Source organism: Protopterus annectens, chromosome 1.part0 (assembly GCF_019279795.1).
Source record: "Protopterus annectens isolate FY-2018-M chromosome 1.part0, PAN1.0, whole genome shotgun sequence".
In the NCBI taxonomy this organism is placed as follows: Eukaryota; Metazoa; Chordata; order Ceratodontiformes; family Protopteridae; genus Protopterus; species Protopterus annectens.
The window spans coordinates 802,794,695-802,817,880 of NC_056725.1; the positions used below are offsets into that span (position 1 = coordinate 802,794,695).

The 23,186-nt window shown below is 42.5% G+C and overlaps 1 protein-coding gene across 12 annotated transcripts in view; it reads right to left on the bottom strand.

Annotated features, from left to right (window-relative positions):
- The window catches only part of AFDN (afadin, adherens junction formation factor), a 3,286,836-nt gene that overhangs the window by 813,531 nt on the left and 2,450,119 nt on the right, over window positions 1–23,186 (bottom strand). For all 12 annotated transcript variants that reach the window (XM_044063225.1, XM_044063199.1, XM_044063191.1 and 9 more), the window contains one exon: window positions 12,514–12,632. In XM_044063225.1, coding sequence (XP_043919160.1) covers window positions 12,514–12,632 — 119 coding nt within the window. The remainder of the gene's footprint in view (window positions 1–12,513; window positions 12,633–23,186) is intronic.

Here is a 23,186-nt window from a genome sequence, read left to right on the forward strand (position 1 = left end):
AATCCTTTCTACAATGATTAGTGATCTGATGCAACATGGATGGATACAGTATTGACCATTGAGAAGCTAGCAGCCATTGTAGAATTCTCCTGTGATATCTGGCTAGGGGAACTAAAGTAATTGTTGCTGCCATAGAACCTAGGGCCTGCAATACTAGGCGACTGGGAACTTTCTTGCAGTGTGTTATTTTTTTGAACCTGGGCTATGATTTTCTGAAGTCTCACTGGGGGGCTATAGTTGCATTCATATTCAGCGCTGCCCCTACAAAACTCCAAGCTCTGAGTTAGAGACAGTTGGCATTTTTCTTGATTGATAGTTATCCCTAAGTATGCAGAGGTTTGAAGAACACAGTCCCTTGCTTGTATGAGTAAATGCCTGGTCGGAGTGGCAATCAGCCAGTCGTCCAAGTAAGGAAACACCCAGCATTCTTACAGTCTCAAGTGAGATGCTACCGCTACCATACATTAGGTGGACACCATGGGGGTTGTGGTGAGACCAAAGGGTAGTGCCCTGAAATGGTAATGACTGGCTCCCAGATGGAAAAGGAGGAACCTTCTGGAGCACTTGTCCATTTTTATGTGATAATAAGCATCCTTAAGATCTATCAAGCACATCCGATCATCCTTTCCTAAAAACAGAAGAATGGACTGTACCATGATCAGCTGGAATTTTGTTTGTCAAACTAATTTGTTTAATGTGCTGAGTTCCAAAATTGGTCTCCAGTCCCCTGTCTTTTTTAGCACTAAAAACAATCTTGAGTAAACTCCGGATCCTCTCTGGTCTAGTGGGACTTCTTGGAAGACTCTTATCTAGCAGTTTTTTTAATTTCTAGAACTACTGGTTTTCTCTGACTGGGAGGAATATCGGGGATTTTTTTGCATGCAGGGGAAAGATGGGAAAAGGGTATGTACAACCTCTGGATATGATCCGTTGTACCGTATATCCGTGCCTACAGAGGAAGACAATTGGACCTCCTTTCAGGAGCACTGTCAGCTGCTTGGAATAGAGGCACAAAGTACTGGTTTTACAGAATGGTGGAGAACTTGGCTTGGACACTTGGCTAAGGTCTCAACTCTATAGCTGTGTCAGTGGGGATTCTTGTTGGGGACCTGAAAGGAGACAGCTAGAGAAATCCAGACTCTGGGCTGAGTGTGCTGCCTGTGTGGTCTTAACAGAAATTGCACTTGATGAAGAAAGTTGCATCGGGAAATACTGGGTGTATTTATGTTTGTTTCAAGTGAACGTCCCTCTCCAGTGTCAGTGGTGAGGATTCAGGCTCCTTGATTAATGGCCCAGAGTGGGGAAGTCACAACATACATTTTACATTAATTTAATTTTTATGTAGAAATGTAATATTTATTTTTTTTACTTATTTATACATTTTATTTTGCCTTTATCTTTTCTGTACAACTTCTTCACATTTTTGATTAATACTAGAGACAAAATATAAGCTAAATAATCATCTTTACTAAAATTAAGTTTAATTTTTCTATACATTTTATGGAAAATGGTATAGAAAAAAAATGAGTACTTACTACAATCAAGGACTACAGGAGAGGATGAAGTGTTTTTTTTTCCATTAGTGAAGGTAGTAATTCAGTCACAACAGGTAAATTTTAAAGTTAATTTGTATCACTTCCTTCAGCTAGGTAAAAAAAGTGAAGTTATATAATACAGCAATCATCCTATGTTTTAGGTAAGAGCTGTCTACACACTATACAAATAGTGTATCCATGACTTTTCACAAGCACAGTGCTTGCTGAAGTATATTAAAATATATGCAAACAAAAACTAAACTGACAACATATCCAGCTGATACTTCAACCACATAATCCAACATCTTTGATTTGTCACTGTAGGCACAATCCCTGACAACATTTCACTCTAATGCAAGCTTGAGCTTCTTTCCTTCTAACATGATGCTCTGCTTCTCTCTCCCAGATCAAGCATGACCACTGAAAATTATCAGACACAATAAAGGTGCCCTAACAGGAGCAGCATGCCCTAACGGCCTCTAGTTTTACCTCAATATTAGATCATTGGTGACTATCTTGATTAGAGGTAGGTAGGCAGATATATTCCAGTATGTGGACAATGGATTAATCTGATCCATCATTATGTTAAGTATATAACATCCATACTCAAGTTGATCCAGCCCGCAATACTGTAATATCCTGGCTCGAGTCCCCAAAAGAAAAGGAGGGTGGCCCCAAGATAACATGACCCTCAAGATGGTGACACCAAAGACTGCTCTAAAGCTTGATGTGATGACCAACTTACAGTGTTTAGAATGGTTATGCAGTGTTCAGAAAGGTTATGCAGAGAGTATCATGATGTTGCAGCACCTACATCATCTTTCATCAGTCTTAAAGTCATTAAGGTTAACACATTCTTGGCCAAATAAGCCTTTGGTTCAAAAGTTGAAGGTTTATTACTAGAAATACAGCAACCTGGACAACGTGACTTTGGTTGCCCTTTTACCTAGTTTGTTAGGGACAAAACAAAGAAATGGTTCAGTTTGCCTGAAAATCATTTGTGCAATCTACACAAAAGCATAGCTGTCTACGAACATTCAAGCAACGCAGTATGAACTCATTGGAAGACAGATGGACTGATTAAGTCTGACTTTGCTTTAAAAAGATGAGCCACAGTACTGAATAATAACCCATAGCTCTGTGAAAAAAACTGAAATATGGTGGCTTTGGAGAGAGCATGCAGTTCTGAAACTCTTATAGCTGAGAACTGCTAGCAGAAAAAGTGTTTTCCATAAAAAATGTTTAAAATAAACAGGGATCAAACAGGGTTGAAGTCAATATTTCAAAAACAAAATCTAAGTTCCAGGCAAGGGACCAGGTCTTTGTAAGGTTGTCTGGAAAGAAAAAAATCTTAAACAAATTTTTATAGGTAAGCTAAGAGGCCAAGGATGAGTGGTCAAGGCCTTAAGAAGAAATGGCTGCCAGGTGAACAGTGACAGTGGAGAAAATTACCCTTGAGCAAACAGATCTGCTAAAAAGTGAAGGATGGAAGCAACAAGGGCTGTAAAGGAATCTAGCCCTTGTTGGGTAGCCCATAAAGAAAAGTAAACCACTTGTTTTTATATTTTTTTTGTGAAGTGAGCAATAAATGGACCCTTTAGGTGGGTTACTGGTTCCCCGAACATTACTAGAAGAGAAACAATGCAGTTAGTTTGAGGGAACAGATGTTCGGGTGAGGTCTGACAGATGGGTGTGACATGAACCTCAGACGAAGCTATAAAGGAGTGCTTCTCCTTACCAAATGAGGCCAGAGCAGAGGAAACCAAACCTGCTGGAGCCACAATGGGGCTATGAGAATTACTTTGGCTCTGCACACCCTGGCTTTCTGGATGGACTTCATCAGAGGTAGATGGGCAAATGCATAAAGGATAACCTGTGGACACCAGCATCTCATGGAGTCCGATGCTGAAAACGGACCAAGGAACAGAAGTTGATCTATTTAATATTGGAGGGTGAGGCAAATGGGTTGCATCAAAGCTTCATCCAGTGACATACACAGAGACCATCAATGAAGCATCTGTTCAGTTTGTCTGCTAACGAACTTGTATTTCCCAGGACACTATTTATTTATTTAACATTTGTTTGTTAATGGAAGCCCAGGGGTGACAGGTGCAGGCCATCTCTGGCAAAGCATTGAGGTCTGTCAGTCATGTCATCTCAAGCAGACAGATACTGGATCCCCTTAGAATGACACCAGAAACTTAGCCAGTTGTTGAAATCAATAATTTTCTGCTTGCACTGTGGTATCATTCCGGGTGATGGTAGGATGCTGCTCAGGGCTAAGGTCATACCCGCCTGGGCTACATAATCCGAGAGCTCCTCCATGTCTCTTTTCATGTAGTCCAGGGAGGTACGTCTTAGGTCATTCACACCCATATGTACAATGACAGTGTCATATTTGAGGGATCTGAGTGCATGCGTTTTGTGGTGAATCCTGACGCCGGACAGGCAGCTGACTGTTACTTTCTCCTTATTCAACCTAGTGAGTGGGACATCAGTGTACCTCACTATCAAGTCACCTATGACTAGTGTGTTGGGCATGCTGTTTTGCCTTAGGGGCTTTGGTTGAGTGGCACATTGTTTAGGATAGTTACGTGTCGCATGATTAGTGCTGTGTTGTGGTGGCCGAGTGCGTTTCTGCCTTAGAGGTCTCTGCTGTTTGGGTAGATTTTTATTGAGAGCCTCAGTGAAAGTGGGTGTGTAGTTTGTGTTTTTATGTGAAGACAGTGCTGGTGTGTGTTCTGGAGGGCTATGTGTTCCATATGGTGTGGTGCAAGTGTTGACCTTCTCCTCTTGACCAGCTATTCTGGTCTTGGCTGGAGAGGGCATTGCTTCCAATTTGGATATATAAGTGCATCTCTCGCATGTCTGAGTGTTGGGAGGTAAGAGGAGAGGGTTGTCGGTGTACATGAAGCAGTAGCTACATTACCTCAGGATGCCCAAGTTCAACAGGTTAATAGGAGAAAGCAACCATCTATAAGCCAGGTGTTCTACAGCCATGGCAGTAACTTGAGGGTTCTAACATTATCCAGATGAGATGCATGAGCGCAGCCAAGAGTCTCAGTTTTTGCCAAATGGTGTAAGCAGTCCTTGTCTTCAGCATTTAGCATCATCTCTAATGTATATTAAATATGCCCAAAGAAATGATGTTATGTGGGCTGTGCAACAGATAGCGCTAACTGCTTTTATACTAAAGACAAAGTATGTAACATTTTGCTAACTCTACACCCAAAGAGTAATGTGCCAACAGTTAGAGATGTGTCTTCTCTAGGATGGAGGCAGCAGAACTTTTTTTAAAAGGAATAACTTGGAAATTGAAGTATAACTTTGAGCTTTTTTTGTGTATGTTTACACAAGATGTCAGTTATAAATGTATTAAAATAAAAAAAAACTTCAAGTGACTGAATCTGCAGACTTAACTGGAGCATGTTTCTCAATACAAGCCATTATATTTCAGTAAATCATCAAAAGTGGATTCCTGCCCCCAACCTCTGCTAACTCGAGGAATCCTGGTAGTCTCTTTGGTAAAGATATTTTCAGTGGTAAGCTGTAAAACAACTCTACTGATTTACTGCAAACATGCGGGGGTGAAGAAAGTACAGTTGTGTACACTTAACATAAATATAGATGTTCGAGTGTATTCGCTGTTGCAGTCATTACAGTTGGGTTATCTGCTTGCAGGTAGACCTCAGTCAGCCTGATTAACAAAGTCTTGGGTCCTGTGTCGGTTGCTGTCCCTTCTACCATGACATCAGGTCATCAGGGGTATAAAACATGCAGCTGACGCCATTACATCAGTTTTCCTTGCCCCAGATGTCATGTGCCCCCCTAATGGAGAGCAATTAAATATAAAAGTACAATGATATACCTCCAACAAAAAAGCAAACACACCAAAAAGACTTTTAAGCATAGTAAAGGAAAGTAGAGGTATAGCCAAAAGAAGTTAGGGGGCAGGAGGGAGGGTAACCAGGACTGCAACAGTGAATACACTCGAACATCTACATTTATGATAAGTGTACACAACTGTAATATGTTCTTCGTGTTCCACTGTTGCAGTCATTCATTTGGGTAGATTCCCAAAGCTATGGTTGGGAGGAGGAATTTAGATAGCATTAGGATCAACTATAAGGCCTTGCAAGACTGCAGTGGCAAAGCCAGCTCTGGATTTAGAGAAAATTGGCAAATGATAATGATTGCTGAAATGATAATGATTGCTGAAAGTATGCACAGAACTCCAGGTAGCAGCTTCTAGGATGTCCCTGGTAGGGACGCCTCTGAGAAAGGCTGTAGAGGTAGGCGCAGCACTGGTGGTGTGAGGTCTGATCCCCTGGGGATAGGTTTTCCATGGTGCTTATAGCAGAAATGAATGCAATGGCCTATATATTTAGAAATGGTTTGCTTTCAAACAGCCTTCCCCTCTGCCCGTGCAGCAAATGCCACCAGAAGTTGTTCAGATTTCCTTTGAGGTTTAGTCCTAAGTAGAATCTAAGTTGTCTGTGCACATTTAAGGAATGCAGTATCCAGTTCCCCTTTGTTCTGTAGATTGGGAAGGAAGGTTGGCAAATGCATAGACTGATTAAGAGCCACACTGGATACCACCTTGGGCATGAAGGATGGATTGGTTCTGAGGGGCACCCTGTCCGCATGAAAGATGATGAAAGGCTCCACTGCCATAAGGGCCTGTAATACAGACAACTTTTTAGCTGAAGTGATTGCTAAAAGGAAAGCTGTTTTCCAAGAAAGAAATTTTAAGTCTGCAGTAGCAGCTGGCTCGAAAGGAGGTATAGTGAGTTTCTCCAAAACAAAGTTAAGGTCCCAGGCTGGGGTTGGAGCTCTCCTGGGTGGTCTCAAATTTTTGGCTCCTCTGAGGAGCTGCTTGAGCAGTGGGTGAGAGAAGAGGGAAGGTTTTGTGCTATAATGAGCTGAAATGGCTGAGTCATGGATTTTAATGGAGGAAAAAGACAGGCCCCTATGAAGCATATCTCAGTTAAGTATTGTAAAATCTGAGGTAAATTGGGTGCTGCTGTGATCATCCCTTGAGATTGGTTCCAGACACAGACTCTCTTCCATTTTTCAGCATAAGATTTTCTAGTACTAGGCCTCCTTGCCTCTAAAATGATACCCACCACAGGTTTACTGAAGGATGGTACAGGAGAGATTATGTAATTAGCCAGGCTGCAAGGTTCAGTGTTAGAAGCTGAGGGTGCAGAATCTGGTTATCCTGCTGAGACAACAAGAAAGGAGTCTGAGGTAGGTGCCATGGGGATAACTGTGACACACTGCGCAGGAGGAGGTACCAGTGTTGGCGTGACCAGTCTGGAGCAATCAAAATCATCCTTGGTTTGTCCTGTTTGATTTTTAGTAGTACTTTGGAAAGCAGAGGCAGGGGGGGGGGGGTCATAGACTGATGGTTTTTTCCAGCTGAAGGACAGAGCAACCACTTTCCAGGCTTGCTTGTGGGGAGTCCTTGTGCAACATTTGTCCAATTGGTAGTTCTGGGGAGAGGCAAACAGGTCTATATCTGGGCTCCTCCATTTGCTTGTCAACATGTTGAAAATCCTTGGCTGCAGTTTCCACTCGCGTGGGTTCATGAGGTTTCTGCTTAGTCCGCCTGCCAGTGTATTCAATTTTCCTAGCAGGAATTGAGCTTGTAGGTGCATTTGGTAGCTCAAGGCTGTATTCCACAATGCCATGGCTAGTCAGTAGAGGGGGTAAGAATGTGTACCCCCCCTGCTTGTTTATGTACCACATAACAGTGGTGTTGTCTGTCTTTACCATAAGTTGTCCTGAAAGAATGTGGTCCTTGAAGGCTGTCAGAGCATTCTGTATAGCTAACATTTCTTTTTGACTGATATGCAGGTGCATTTGACTTGGGTTCCATTTGCCCTGAATCCACTTCCCTGCTAGGTGAGTCCCCCACACATAGTCTGATGCTTCTGTTGTTAGGGTTTGGGCGGCAGGGGGTGGTGTGAAAGGTAGTCCCTTGTTTTGGTGGCAGGCCTCTGCCCACCAAAGGAATTCTAGGCGTACACAAGGTATGACAGGAATCATTGCTTCCAGATCCTGAGAATGTTGACACCATAGGCTTTTTAGATACCACTGTAGTTTCCTCATATGCAGTCTTGCATGTGGAATTAGAAGACTGCAGAAGGCCATGAACCCCAAGGCTTGCAGTATTTGTCTTGCAGATAGCAGGGTTTTTGTGGCCACTTGCTTGAAGTAGGTTGTCAAATGAATTTGTTTCTCTGGCGTGAGGTAAGAAATCTGGGAAGTTGTACTCAAGCTTGCTCCCAGTAATATAATTTGTTGACAGGGTACCAGGTGTGATTTCTTTTCATTTATGGTGTACCCCAGACAAGTTAGAACCCTTTGTACAAAGGCCAGATGATTCAAAAGTATTTCCTGGCTTTCTGCCTGAATTAGACAATCGTCCAGGTATGGGTATATTTGAATATTTCTTTGCCTGCAAAATGCAATAACTGGAGCTAGGCACTTTGTGATTACCCTGGGAGCAGTAGATAAGCCAAAGGGAAGTGCAGCCTGCTTTGAAGCGTAGGTATCTTCTGCAAGATTCCCTGATTGGGATGTGCAGGTATGCTTCTTTTAAATTTAGTGTTCCCAATCAGGCCATCTTTGCCTAGCATAGGAAGTAATTGAAGAGTCAGCATCTTGAATTTTGGAATTTCCAAAAAGGTGTTTAGAGTGGACAGGTTCAGGATAGGATGCCATGAATTGTCTTTCCTGGGTACCAGGAAAAATCTCAAGTAGAAATCTTGTCCCTTTTCCGGTACCAGCTGAATAGCCCCCAATGCTTAAGAGAGAAAGTACTAGTTTTTGGGCCTCTGCACCCTGATTTGGGGGTAGGTCCAGCCACCTGCTTGGTGTTGGCCACTTGTGGAAGTGAAATCTGTATCCCTGGGACACTATATTTAAAACCCATTTTTCCTGGGTAATGAGTTCCCAGTTCTTTGCATGAAGAGCAATCTCTCCCCCCCACAGGGGCAGTCAGTTGGTAAGTGCCTAAAAATTTTAAACGGAAGTCATTGAGACAGTTTACCATAGGGGGAGTCTGATTACTCCCAGATTTGGAAGGGGAGGCCCCCCATTGCTTAGTCCTGTCAGTCCCCTGAGACTAAAACCTGGGGCTTTTGCTTTGGCTTGAGAAGACCTGGAAGGGGCTGGAAAGGACCAATTCTTAGAGGGCCAGTACCTACTAAATCTAGGAGGTTGAACTTGTAAGAAATCTTTAACAGTTTGCATAGATTTAGCTTTATCTTCCATCTTTTTAAGAAATTCCTCCGCCTTGTTGCCAAACAGGCGGTCCTGATTTAAGGGAGCATCCAACAATTTAGCTTTAACATGATCAGGCAAGAATTGCTCCTTTAGCCAAGCATACTTTCTGAGCACAGACCCAGTAACAGCAGCCCTGCAAGAGGCCTCTAATGAATCAAAACCACATTGCAAAGTATGTTTTCCAACTTGTTCAGCAGAATGCATTAAATCTGTAATTCTTTATTTTCCACACAGTCAGGAATCAACATCATTTTCTGTTTAAGCAATCCAATAACATGTTGCTGATACTTTAACCTATGAAACTGGCAGTTTAAAGCCCTAACGACAAAGGTTGCAGAAGTGTTAACCTTCTTACCCCATCTATCCAGCGCCCTAGTGTCTCTTATCAGAAGGGGTGGGATTTTTAGCCATAGAAGCCTTAATGCCCTTGGGCCCCTGTGAAATAGCCTCTGGATCCGCAATAGGATTTTTAAAAAGAAATTTGTGTAACTCAGGGACCCTGTAGTATCTATCAGGTTTTCTGGGAGCAGGAGGCAAGGAATGAGGGGCCAAACTAAATGTCGAAAAAACATCAACAATGTCTAGCACAGGAGGAATAGCTAAAGGCCTATTCTAATGTAAGAGTAAGAAATCCCTAAGACTCTCTATTGAATCAGAAAAATCCTGGCTTTCCCAGTGGAAATGCTTCCTTAGAGTATGCAAGGTTTCCCCAAAAGAAAAATCCTCTGGAGGGGAAGCAGGGGGAATTGAGTCCTCTGCATCAGAATCCTCATAAGTAGATAAGGGCAAATCCAGATCATCAGAAAAAGCAGAATCCTGGTCAGAAGATTCATAAACAACTTCAGTCCTAGGCCTCTTAGAAAAGGGGGGGGGTTGGCTACCCCTGATTAGAGTTATTAAATCTTCAGCCATTTTTATCATTTGTTTTCTAGGCATAAAGGCCTGAGCATGTGGCCTGGGCGTCGGTTTTTAAGGCATGGTTCGGGATTTAGGCCCAAGTGAAAAAGGAGGCATTGGTTTAATATGCAAGTCTGTAGGCCTGAATACACCCTCAGAAGCCGGTGCCTGCACAGCAGCTCTGGACCCATCCAAGGTAGAGACATCCATGGGTTCCAGAGTTGAAGCATCACGCGGCATACTGGACTCCGAATGGGTCTCAGTAGAGGCCTGAGAATCAGAAGTAGTGGGCATCAGGGGCTGCGAAAGTGCCTCACTGAGTACCAGTGGACTGGCTTAGGAGAAGCGTCGTCAACAGTTTTGGACCTCGGCGGCCTGTCTCTGTCTTTATCTTTGCATTTTTTCAGAATCCCGGTAGTCAGATGGCTAACCGACATTTCTGGATAATGAAACAGAGAACCACAATATTTACAGGCGAAAATATATCAATGACGGATAGTGCGCTGATTAAATAAAGCACAAAAACCGATAGCAAGGTACATCATGGTCAGGGCCTAGGCAAGGAATACAGTACGAATGACGATCTTTATGAGGTATTTGCTTTCCACAAGTAATGCAATTATTAACTTTTACTGACATCAGTAAGGAGCAAGAAAAAGTTTCCCCAACGGGGTACTTAGCTTCAGTTGAAGATTTCGGTTCTGAAACTTGAAAACAAAAATTTCAGGAGTTGGCCGACCGGCACTTGCAAACTGCTTCTGCTTCGAGCACCGCACGGCAAGAAAGACTGATGTAATGGTGTCGGCTGCATGTTTTATACCCCTGACGACCTGACGTCATGGAAGAAGGGACAGCAACCAATGCAGAACCCAAGACTTTGTTAATCAGGCCGACTGAGGGCTACCTGCAAGCAGATAACCCAAATGTAATGACTGCAACAGTGAAACACGAAGAAGATCAAGGTGACTAAAATGAAGTATCTCTGTATGGTCAGACTGTGTATAATGAACAAAAAACATTCCTTACCATCAGAAGAGCTGAGAGGGACTCATTTTAATTTATCTATTTGTTTCCTAAACCTCTGATGGCACCAATGAATGTCTGTGCTTTGTATGCAAACAGAAATAAGTATGTCAGCCTTTTCACGTTATTGACACTGGTCTGTACTGCTCAAAAGTTGTCAACAGAATCACTTCACTAATATGTAGTCAAACAACAGTGAAAAATGAAATGGAGAGATGGAAAATGTTTTAGATATGGAGTGGGCCTTTGTTTTTGATATTTAAGAAGGTTCCTTCACAATGGTGCAGTCTATATCATCTACATCTTTCATCACCCTTATACCATCATCATCCTCAGTACATCACAGAAAGACATCAATTTATGTACCAACAAATGTTCATGTGTTATTAAAGCACCAACTTCAAATGGATGCCTGTTGTCGTCTTCTGTGGTGGGCTTAAAGACCGTTTTTGAAAGCCACCTCACACAATCTTCCCGCCTCCATGCAATCCATAGACAGAGGCTACTTATACGTCACTTTTATAGTCGATGTTGGTTTATGGCTCTGACATACAATGTCGCACGTACACCTTATCCTGACTTTGGTATACTGGCCAGATGTCCGGTGCTTCAGGCAGCCATCTCCCTACTGTTATGAGGACAACATATATATTGCAGTAGTATATGTAGATGCTTGGAGAAGAAAAAATGTTAGTTTTTAGAAGCGAGCTCCAGGAAAGAATACAAATGATTAAATTCAACCTCAGAATTATGAGAATGTACCTTAAATGCTGCATCGCATCCAAAAGAATACATCAGTAATAGTCCAAAGGTAAATATAATGGCATTTGAGTCTGCTGAACAAACCTTTACAAAGTGCATGGATTAACAAACATTTGTCAGTACCTGCTGTGAGAGTAAAGCTATGTATAAATGTTTCTTTTGATATCGAGGGAAAAAAGAAAGCTTTCAGTAAAGACCTGTGTGAGGACCTTGGGAATCTTTCATGTTTTCAGGCCTTCTGTATATGAATAAAGCCTACTGTGTAGATTGTACTTCATCAGGGTGAGAAAACAGCAAAGTGAATCATCAAAGCAGATTAAATGCTTTCAAGCATGTGGCAGTGGAATCAGCTGTCATTCAATGACAGGGAGTAATTTAAACTATGTATTTTTAATTTAATTTGACCCTATCCATGTTACAACTTCTTCAAAATGACAATCTTCCTTTAGCACTGTTTAGCAGACATTAACAGGTGCTTAAAAGCCTTAACTTGTTTTTCAAAATAATCTTGCACTACTTTCCAGAAAGTAGCATGCCCTCCTTTCCAGCTTAAAATGCAAATGTGTTGTAATGTACAATTAAAATTCAAAGCATTACTAAGATAAAATCCATTTACTCTCTTCTTTGCATCCAAGCTCAGATAACTATGATTTGGAAGCTCTAGCCGACTACAAGCAGCTTAAAACAACACAAAACAAAATGAGATATAGCAAATAAAATGATGCAGATTTGCTCTGCACACACGTTCCATAAACAATTTTGCTTTCTAGCTAGGTCCATATCTGGATTTTTGTGTTACCCTGCTGAAAAACAGTGCAAGTAAAATCTAACTGAAGTAATTTTAAACAGTTATAATAAACTTTTTCTACTTTTTTACATTCAACATGATAAATCTATGAACCCTAACACACTACCTCTTCTGCTATCAGCTTCTGAACAGAAATTGCACAGCTTTTTCCAAATCATAGAAGACAAGGTAGAAAGAACTAGCAGAACAGTTTACCTCTTTGCATCATCGGGGAAGGCTGGCTAAGAAGAGTTGCCAAACCGTGGTAAATAGCACCTTGCTTCGCTACCTCAAGTGTCACCACTGAACCAGTTTTAGTCATCAACTCAGCCGCCCTATGAAGAAATGGTCAAGCATAATATTAGGACACATTCAAGAAAGGATTGCAGGGTTGCTACCTACATAAATTTTAGAATCACTCAAATACACTTAAGCCAGTAAAATATTTTACACAAAAACATTTAGGTAAAACTGCTTGAAGTAGAAAAACGTGCAAGCCATTTAATAATGCACTGGAGAAGGGACTTACAAACAACAGTGAATCCAAACACTGGTGTGATAACAATGACACAGTGGAACAATTTACATCTTTATAACAAAATGCAAAATATTTCACACACTGAATTTTTTTTAACAGCAGTGATCTAATTATCTGGATGAAACAAATGGTTAAATGCACTTCTGAAAGTTATAGTCCAAAGTCCAGCGACCCTTAGAAGACCAGTAGGGGATTCCAAGTGTGTGCATAAGGTCTTATGGCAAAATCAATAGTAGTCCCAGGCATAACAGGCAGACAGTAAAAGTCAAGACCATCTGGGTAACCCTGGCTCTGTGGTACAGAAGAATACAGCCCCAATTATGACCTAGACTGAGAGATTTAGGAGGTGCTTGGACATTGGAAGGGACATGATGGTCCTAGTCGGACAAATGCTATCATGCACGCAAGGACTTGCGCATTTAAAGTGGCTGCAAAACTGGGAGACATGGGCTTGACAATACCAAGCCAGTGATTGTAAAACTCAAGGGCAAGTATATGGGAGCACAAATACTGCAAGGAGAGAGTAGGGTGCTACTACGTTGACGCAGGTGTCCACATCAGTCACCAGGGATGGGGTTAGGGCTATAAAAAAAAAGACCCTAATGGTTGCATGTATAATTGCTTTGCAATCAGCTCTCAACCAAGTAAGGCTCGACAACATAGAAAAAATGGTTAGTTATGTACTCACCATAACCTGGCATTTGTGTTATCTATTTTCATTTTTCCTCACCCATGGGTTCGGATCTGATCCTCAGATCCGACTCGACCACATACACTAGGACTTCTGATCCAGCCCTCGAGCTCCTCTCTCTACCCATAATACACTACTCCATCTGCAACACCTCAGATCGAGTTGGCTGACTAATCTCCCATTTTACATCAGAAATAGGCATAGACAGAAGAAAGGCATTGCTCAAACCTGGAACTAAATATTTCCAATACAGTCTAACAGATTCTTCCAGGAGTGACTGGGACAGAGGAAGGATGGGAGGGAAGGTGAGGAAGAATGAAAATGGACAACTCAGATGCCAAGTTATGGTGAGTACACATCTGATGTTGTCCTTTTCATTCTTCCTCACCAATGGGACAGAGTCTCCAGCTACACAACCCTTGCGAGGTCCTCAAGGAAGGCCATGCTGGAGCACTGTTAAACCAAAGAAGGTCTGCTTCAAGCAACAATGTCCAATTTGTAATGCGTAACAAAAGTATGAGTCTTTGATCAAGCAGCTGCAGCACAAATGTCATCAATGGAAGTCCTTGATCAAAAGGCAGATGAAGTAACCCTGGACCGAGTTGAATGAGCTCGATGAGGTTCTGGTTAATTTAGTCCTTTCTGAGAATAAACCAGTGAAATGCAATCAGTAATCCATTTGGCTACAGTAACTTTAAATACTGCCTGACCCAAGAGATTTGGGAAAAAAAGGATAGAAAAAGTTGATCGGACTTCCTGAAGTGTTTTGTTCTGTGAAGTTAAAAACATAGTTGTCTTTGTACATCAAGGAGATGAAGCATGTATTCTCAGTTATTTGTAAATTTTGGAAGAATACTGATGACTGTATATACTGGTTGATGTTATTTTCAGACATCACCTTAGGAAGAAAGAAGGGTTGGTCTGCAGAGACATCCTGTCTTTATGGAAAACAATACAAGGAGCCTTCGATGAAAGGGCCTGGAGCTCAGAAATTCTTTTTGCGGATGTAATAGCTACTAAGATCATCATTTTCCAAGAAATATACTTTAGATCACACTGCCAGTTCAAAGGGTTTTGGAGTTAAACCTTGAAGGACCACAGTAAGGTCCCAAGGGGAAGAAAGGTCCTTTATTGGGGGTATGAGGAGAAAAATGCCTTTCATGAAGGCCATACACAATCTGGATGAAGCCAGAGAAAAGGATTTATTTCCACAATGGAAATTTGATCACTGCCAACTGAAGCTCAATTGTAGAGAAACTAGCTCCTTCTTTAAAAAGAGTTCTTTGCAAAAGAAGACTGGCCAAAGTTTGTGCTGAAAAAAGGTTGATATTCTGCTTAGTGGCCCAAATAGAAAAACTTTTCCATTTGCTTCTGTAGACTTTCTTGGTAGCAGCTTTCTGGGAGGCCAAGGCACTATCGCAAACTGAAGAAGGAAGCCTGGATGGTCTAACTGTTACTGGAAGTAGACAGATCATGCTGCTAGCTTGAGAACATGGGGATTGGGATGCTGAATTCTCGATGAATGAGACAGAAGATCCTGATTAGGTTCCAGTACCCCTGGAGGATATCGCAAGCTAGACTGTAGGAAGGGGAACCTACCATGAACCTACCATACCTGCCAAGGCCAAAAGGGGGCAATGAGGATGACTGACTCTTCAGCCTGCTTGCCTTCTGTAAGAACTTCGGAATCAGAGGAAGAGGAGAGTAGGCATACAGGTGACTGACCCGGGAGCCAATCGTGAATCAGAATCTGTGACTCCCCCGAAGGGGGGATCAGAGCAATCTATTTGCTGCACTTGTTGAGAGGCGAGTCAAATAGGTCACAGCAAGGCTGTCTCTAGCGGCTGAAGATCTTTTTCACTACTGACTGATTGAGAGACCACTTGTGAGCCATCAGAATGGATCTGCTGAGCCTGTCTGCTAAAAATGTGTTTTTCCCGGGATGTGCACTGCAATGAGAAAGCATCTGAAGTGACCATATATTCCCAAAACCTCATGGCCTCTCTGCACAGACGGTAGGATCGGGTTCTTCCTTGCTTGTTGATATACCAGACTACAGACATGTTGTCTGAATTGTAATAGTTCCTAGAGGGAGAACATCTTGAAATGCTTACAACACTATAAGGACTGCTCTCATCTCTAGGATGTTGATATGTAATTTGGTCTCTAGAAGGGACCACATGAACTGGACCATCTTTCTCAAGAAATGTCCCACCCCACCCCAGTTGGTAAGTGTCCATTGTAACTTTGGTAACTGGGGACAGAAGAATGAACAGTCTACCCAGAAAAAGATCAGACTAAATCCACCAACAAATATGATGTTTGCAGACTGGTCCACCAACAAATATGATGTTTGCAGACTGGAGTGAGTCTTATGGGAAATGATAGAGGCCGATAAAGAATGTACCACTGTACCTCCAAGATCCATTGAAGAATATGCATAAAGAAATCGTGCTAAAGGGACCACAAGTATGGCAACTGACATCGACCCCAGAGCTTGTAGTACTAATCTTGCTAGAGGAGATGGGTGAGAAACTATAGACTGAACCTGATGTCTTAAGAATGTGATGTGATGCAGAGGTAAGGAAGTCACCTTAGTTGTAGGTATTCAAGAGTCCCTATGAATTCCAGGGTTTGTACTGGGATTAGGTTTGACTTGGCATAGTTTACTGAGATGGCTAAAGTGTTGGAAACCTAGAGAAAGTAGTGAACTATGACCAGCATGCATTTAGTACACACTCCGGGGGCTGTTGCCAGTCTAAAGGTAGTGCTCTGAACTAGCAATGATTGGCTTCCAGCCAAAGGCATAGATGTCTCCTGGATCACCTGTCTATTTTTATGTGATAGTATACATCTTGGAGATTAATGCAGCACATCCAATCATCCTTATGCAGAAGAGGCAGGATGGAGTGAACCATGACCATGTGGAAATTCACCTTCTTTACATACTGGTTCAACTTGCTTAGATCCAAAATGGGGGTTAGGTCTCCTGTTTTCTTTGGCACTAAAAAGAAGCATTAGTAAAGTTCTGAATCCCATCTGGTCGGTGGGACCTTCTGGATGACTCTCTTTTGTAACAGCTTTTGTAATTCTTGTGTGTTGCATCCTTCCTCTGACTGGTGTAATGTTGGGAAATGTCTTCTTTTGAGGAGGCAAAGGAAAGGAAAATGTTAAGTATTAACCTCTGAATACGATTCTTAGCACCCATGAATCTTTGGTAATATTTGTCCAGGGATCTAGGTGAAAACAGAAACGACCCACAACTGCCACAAGAGTTGGACAGTCTGGCAGCACTTCAGGAAAGGAATCTCTAAAGCCCTGGTTTGGCAGGCCCCCTATACCTTTAGGTCAACGTCTACCACTAAAATTTCCTCCTCTGCCTCTGGAGTAATTATCCCCACATGATTCCTGGAAAGGTCCTGAATATTTTTGGAACCACATCTTCTTACTACCTCGTTGGTTTCTACAGAAGGTCCATTGAGGGGTAGAAAACTTGATTCCTATGGTAGACAGAAGTCTTTCCCCCTTGTTTGCTGTGGGGGTAAGTGAGTTCTTAACTGATGGCCAGAACAAGGAAGTGCCATCAAAGGAGTTCTGCAAAATCTGATAACCGCATATATGGCTATACCTGAACAGACAGCTCGTGAGGTACCTTCCGCTGTATGGGATTATTAGCCTCATCGACGCATTGGAAATGGACAACACAGTGGCCAGCTGACAGGAGATCTTTTTGAAATTCTCAACAGACATGGGACTCTGAGAGAGTATTTGATAACTCCTTAGTCAAATCTCTCTGTAGCCAAGTGAAATGTGTCAAGTAGTTTAGAGACCTCAGCTCGAACATAGCTGAGGGGAACACTCTTTTTCTAAACCTGTCCATCGTTCTGGACTCCCTGTTCAGCAGATAGACAGTAGAGCTCTGCTCAACTAACTCCTTCTTGGTGGCTGCCGCCACCACCAGAGTATCAACTGGGACTCCCTCACTCCAGTGGGGTCTATCAGCAGAAATTTGTCCAGATGTTTGAGTGTGACAGTGTCCAGTTACTTCTAAGCCTAGCGAGAAAACAAGTCAATCAGTTCATCCGCAGGGGGGTCACCCAAGATATAGATGGTACAGAACTGAAAGCCTCCAGAAACACTGATTCCTCAGGAGAAGGCTGGAAAGACCAGCCACCCTTCTGTTTGAGGATCTCGAGGATATCTCCAAAGAAGATATCAGGTGGCGATATGGGGGAACCCTTTCACTCATCAAAATCAGTGTCTTCTGTGAGAGACTCCATGGGTGAGAGTCTGTGTCTCTCCTCTTACTTATCCTCTTCCGAGGAACCTCCTCCATGGGATATTTGGGAGAGGTACCAGAAGGGGGGGGGGGGTTCCTCCAGAGGAGCTGTCTGGAGACTTCCCGGTACTGGCTGTCCTTAAGGGATAGGTCTAATGGGCTCAGAACCAAGGGTGGAAGAGGGATAGGGATCTGAGACAGCAGAAGACGGTTCTCTGTGAACACAGAAAGTACTTTCTACCACTTTGAATGCTGAAGGACCACGATAATTCCCTCCCCAGAGCAGAAATCTCTGAGGAAGCTAGGTCAGGGCCACCCCCCCCCCCCACACCGGATTTGAGTCTCAAGGGGAGAACTGTATCCCACTCGTCCAGGGCCAAAGCTCTGAGAGGAAGACACACAGTCAACAAAATCAGAGCCAAACCAAACCCCTTGGATTCGGTGCCAACGTCTCAGATTGGAGACTCGCTCTGATCTGAGGGTATCAGAGCAGAACGAGTCAGGGACACCATCAGAGTTGAGGAAGACATTTTCATTGGACTGAATGCGAACCTCTCAGGGATCCCATATCCTGGGACTCAAAACTACTGGTTGCATCAGAAAAGGAATGAGAATGGACTTAGTAAGTGCACTCACTGATCCAGGAGGGGATGGAACTGGCAGGATCCCCATCTAGATCTGAGCCCTGAGAAATTTCCTCATCATCCTATCCACATCCACCTTTGGCAAACTCCTAGAAATCCTGGAAGACACTGTGGATGAGGATCTGGAGAGTTTTTTCGGAGCCTGGAAAATATGGAACGGCAGGGAAGGAGATACTGCCTTAATGGTATACTCCAGAGTAACGGAGGCCTTGGGATCCAATGAGAAGGTAGAAGGAAGTGGAGAAATTACTATCTGAGCCAATGCTGTAGGATCCAAATAGCGTTTAGGATCCAAAGGAAGGCTCCTGGGTTTAGGATCCTGAACAGTTGGATCCAAAATTTTTCTGATCTTCTCCAATGGCTCTGATGATAGGTGACTCCAGTGGAAACTTCTTTTTGGTTTCCAAAGAAATGGACTTCACTGATTTGGTGGGGGGTTGCTCCCCAGAAGAAGCAGGCAAAAGACCTCCAAGTATAACTTTACTGTTCCTGACAGGCAATGCCGGGGATTAAAGGTTCAGCATACCGAACAGGCCATACTATGATGATCAGATCCAAAGCAATAAACGCACTTCTTGTATGCATCTAAATTGGGGATTTTATGCCCACAAGAAATGCATTTTTAACACCCTGTCAGTTTCTCTGACATAGTGTAGGAAAAAGCTACAAAAGAATACGCCACACAAGAAAAAATACCCAAAGAAGAAACAGGAATAGAAATACCAGCTATGGTATGTTTCTAAACAGGTAAAGAAAATATAACACTATGGTATGTGAAAAACTACCAAAGTACAAGAGAAAGGACATACGACAAGAAAAATACTAACTCCCATTGCCTAGCGAAGCTAAAAGTGAGGAGAAAGGAAGAAAAGGGTTGTAGCAGAATAAAGAAAATTGGAATAGAAGGACAATCCAAAAATATACCCAAAAACAGTCACTTACAGCTCGAGAGCAGAACCTAAATGGTAGGTTCTCAATGGTAGCAAATGAGATTTGAGGCGTTGAGGATGGAACAAAGCATTATGGGTAGACGGAGGAGCTCGAGAGCTGGATCCGAAGTCTAGTGCACGTGGCAGAGTCTGATCCGAGGATTGGATTTGAACCCATTGGTGAGGAAGAATGAAAAGGACATCAGATAAATGGTTCACTACACCTAGGAAATCTGAACAGGGATATCGGCATAAACTAATTCACTAAGGAAAGGACTTAAAAGACATTATCACAAAGTGCTCAAGGTCTGTTCCTCATAAATTGTGTTTTTCTGGTAAGCCACTGAGGATTGAAGTCACTAAATGACATACATTTGATTTTCAGACTTCACAGCCTTCAAAAATGCATGCTAACACAAATCCTGTTATTTAGCAACTTTCTAAGTTTATATTTAAAATCTGTCCCTATTATTTTTAGCTTTGTCTAGATTTCTTGTACTAAGATGAGAGGTACGAACTACTGTAAATGAAGTCTATTCCCTCCTTGCATGCACCCACTCACATGTGAGCGGACACATATGTGAACATGCACACACACTTTACACACCAGAAAGCCCAGTCTGTACTACTTAACATTTTTTTTCCTCCATCACCAGGACAAGGGTCAGCTATGAGAGGTCATCATCAGGAGTGGTTTGCTTTTTTCATAAGCTCTATGTCATCTGTACATGCTTGGTTTTGCAAGGGAAGAGGGTGTGCAAGGGGCTGGACAAAGACTGTCCTTCACTTCTGCAAGGGAAATTGCCAGCAAGCTGCTTTGCCCTCTTATCTTCAAGCAGAGGTGGTGCTTTCTCCAGCCTCCAACAGGAATTCACATCAGTCCATGTTCTCACAGCCCACATGCAACCCCATCTCTCTCCTAGGAGAGGAAAGCGGGCAATTCTACAGTAGGCGTGTGTATGTGGGGGTGAGGCTCCTCTCTTCTGAGTCTGAATCAGAAATCTGCGGAGAAAAAAATGAATCTGTCCCTGCATTTTCCTGTTCAGATTCAGAATTTAGAATCTCTTCAGGAAAAGAGGAATCTCTCTTTCTTTTGCCAGAAATTACTTTACAAGAAGAAGCAACAGCCTGGACTAAACCCTGAGCCACACACTGTAAACAACTCCTGTTTAAAGTAATTTGAGGAGAAGTATATACATGCTTGGTTTTCTGTTTATTTTTGACAAGAAAATAGGGGCCAACTGTGTTACTAATGACAGCAGCTGCTTCCCTTGATTTGGGCACAGCATCCTGGCACAACAGGGAAATCTTCCCTTTTCATTCACCAAGGACTGACCAGAGTGGCTCTCTCTCTCGAATACTGAGGAGACTCAGACAGCCACAAAAAGACGTGGCTAACCCCCCCCCCCCCCCCCCGTCCATAGTGGATGCAGATGCGACACCAGAGGGATCCAGGGTAAAAGAACAGTGGTTTGAGGTACAACAAAATGACCACAGTAGAGTCAATGGCCTGTGGCTGAGGCAAATTACTAGCCTGCTGTATTGGCAAAGGCTATTTGCTTAACTTTTTCTTTTTCTGGCTGGAAGAAGGACAAATCATGGGACCAGAACTCTGTTCCATGGTCAAGCCAAAAATGGTGTCTCTATCCCAGGGCTCAATAAGCAGCAAATGCTGGTAAAACTACCAGTCTACAAAAGTTCCTTTTTTTTTTGTTAAACATAAAAAAACACAGTAAAAATCAATATGCCAGCCCTACTAAGGAAAAATAAACAATTTCTCCACAGAAAACGTTTTCAGTTAGTTAACACTGCTTTTAAACTGAGAAAAAAACGAGTGCTACATTAAAAGTACATTATGGCAGCAGAGTAGGTTAAGAAATAAAAACTTTACCGTTAGCAGTGTTTGAAGGGTCAACTTCTTGAATTTTGGAATCTTTGCAAAAAGATTGAGTGAAGACAACTACAAAACTGGACTCCAAGAGTGTTCCTTCTTTGGAACCAGAAACATTCTGGAGTAAAAGCCCTTTCCTATTTGATGAGCAGGAACATGCTCTATGACTCCTGCTTCAATTAAGTGTTGCAGCACTTAACGAAACAACTCTGACTGGGAGAGTTGGGGGATCCCCTGGAAAAAAAAGAGGGCTGTTTTACTCATTATCAACTGTAAAAAGACACAAACAAAATCAACTGTAACTGTTCAAATTGGGGGCACTACAAACTCCATGGGACAAAGGATCTTGTAAGGGAGGTTTTAGAAGAAATGTACTCTTTTGAAATCTTTGCAAAACTTTCGTGATACGAGTGAGGAAGAATACAGTTCCACGTGGAAAATGGAGACTGCTGCAAGGCGAACTTTTAACAGAAGAATATGTCTGTAAAGAACCAACTCTCTGAGAAACAGAACTTAAAATTGTAGGAATAGGAGTTGGGTGGGGTTTGTCTATAGGAGTTGGGTGGGGTTTGTCTAGTTAGCCATATCAAGAGAGGATTCCATCTGCCTCAACATGTATTACAAGAATTTGGCTACTGTGAAGAAAAGTTTATCTAAACTGCCCTAGGAAGAGAACAAGCTGTTACTGGCAAGTAATGGAAATGAAGAACCCAAGCCAGAAGCCGAGGAAGTGAACATCCTTGTAATGCTTGTCCAATGGATAAGTCAGAGTTGTGGTATGGCAGTAATTTCTAGGATTCTGTAAAAGGTCAGGCAAGAGCAGTGAGAACTAAATTTGCCAAAGTAAGCAGGGAGTAGGAGAATGGCTTCTGCTTTGTGTAGTCTGGCTTATGAATGAAATTAATCATTAAAGAAAGCAAAGAAAAAGCTTGAGTCTAGGGGAAACATTTGTGGACCAGAAAATTCTCTCAGTGGAGAGACCAGAAAAACAAAACAACCATAGCTGACATTCATTGGAGATGTAAACAGGACACAGCAAGGCATACTACACATGCAGTTTACATACTACAGAAAGGCTAATGGACCATTCACCAGGAAACAGGGACTCTGCTTCCTAGAAAATTAGCCTCTGCTGGACTTTGGCTACCAGAATTAAACTGGACTGAACAGCCAATTTCTATACCCTCAAAGCTCCTGTACATATGAGTGAAGACCATGTTATGACTGGTTTTGTTTCCTTGCTGATGTGCCAAATTACTGCTGTGTTGTCAATGTGGATAACAATCACACCCTATGGAAGGGAGTTTTGGAAGAATGACAGTCAGAAGAACTGCCTCCATTTCCATGACAATGACATGAATATTTGTGCCAGAGGAGAACCAGGCACCTTAGACTATATGCCTGCTACTAACTGAAGTCATTGGTCTAAGTAACTAGAAGAGATTTCACGTAGCAAGATTTGTTGTCTCCATCCACCACAGAAAGTAATATTTTCAGGAGTTTGATACCTCACCCTAATTAACGTAACACAGAGTCGTAGCTCTGAGATTAAAGAAACTTGACTATCCAGTGAAGCACCTCATATGCAGTCTGGCATGGGGCACCCCTGTTAATGCCGCTGACATTAAACCTAGGGCTTTCAGTGACAACACCTAAGTGAAACCTTGTTGAAAGCAAATTTCACAAAAACCTGCACCTGTAGGATCCAGAGTCAGATGCACTTGGCAAATGACAGCATCTAGACTGCAAGACATGAAAGTGAGCAACTGGGAAGGAATATTGTGATTTTGCAAAGTTCACAATGAAAGAGAGAGAGAGAGGACCATCTGTCCAGATTCCCAGAGGCAGGCAGGGACTGAATCATTGGGACAGCTGAATGCCAGTCATCCAGGTACAGACATATTTTGGCTCCTCATC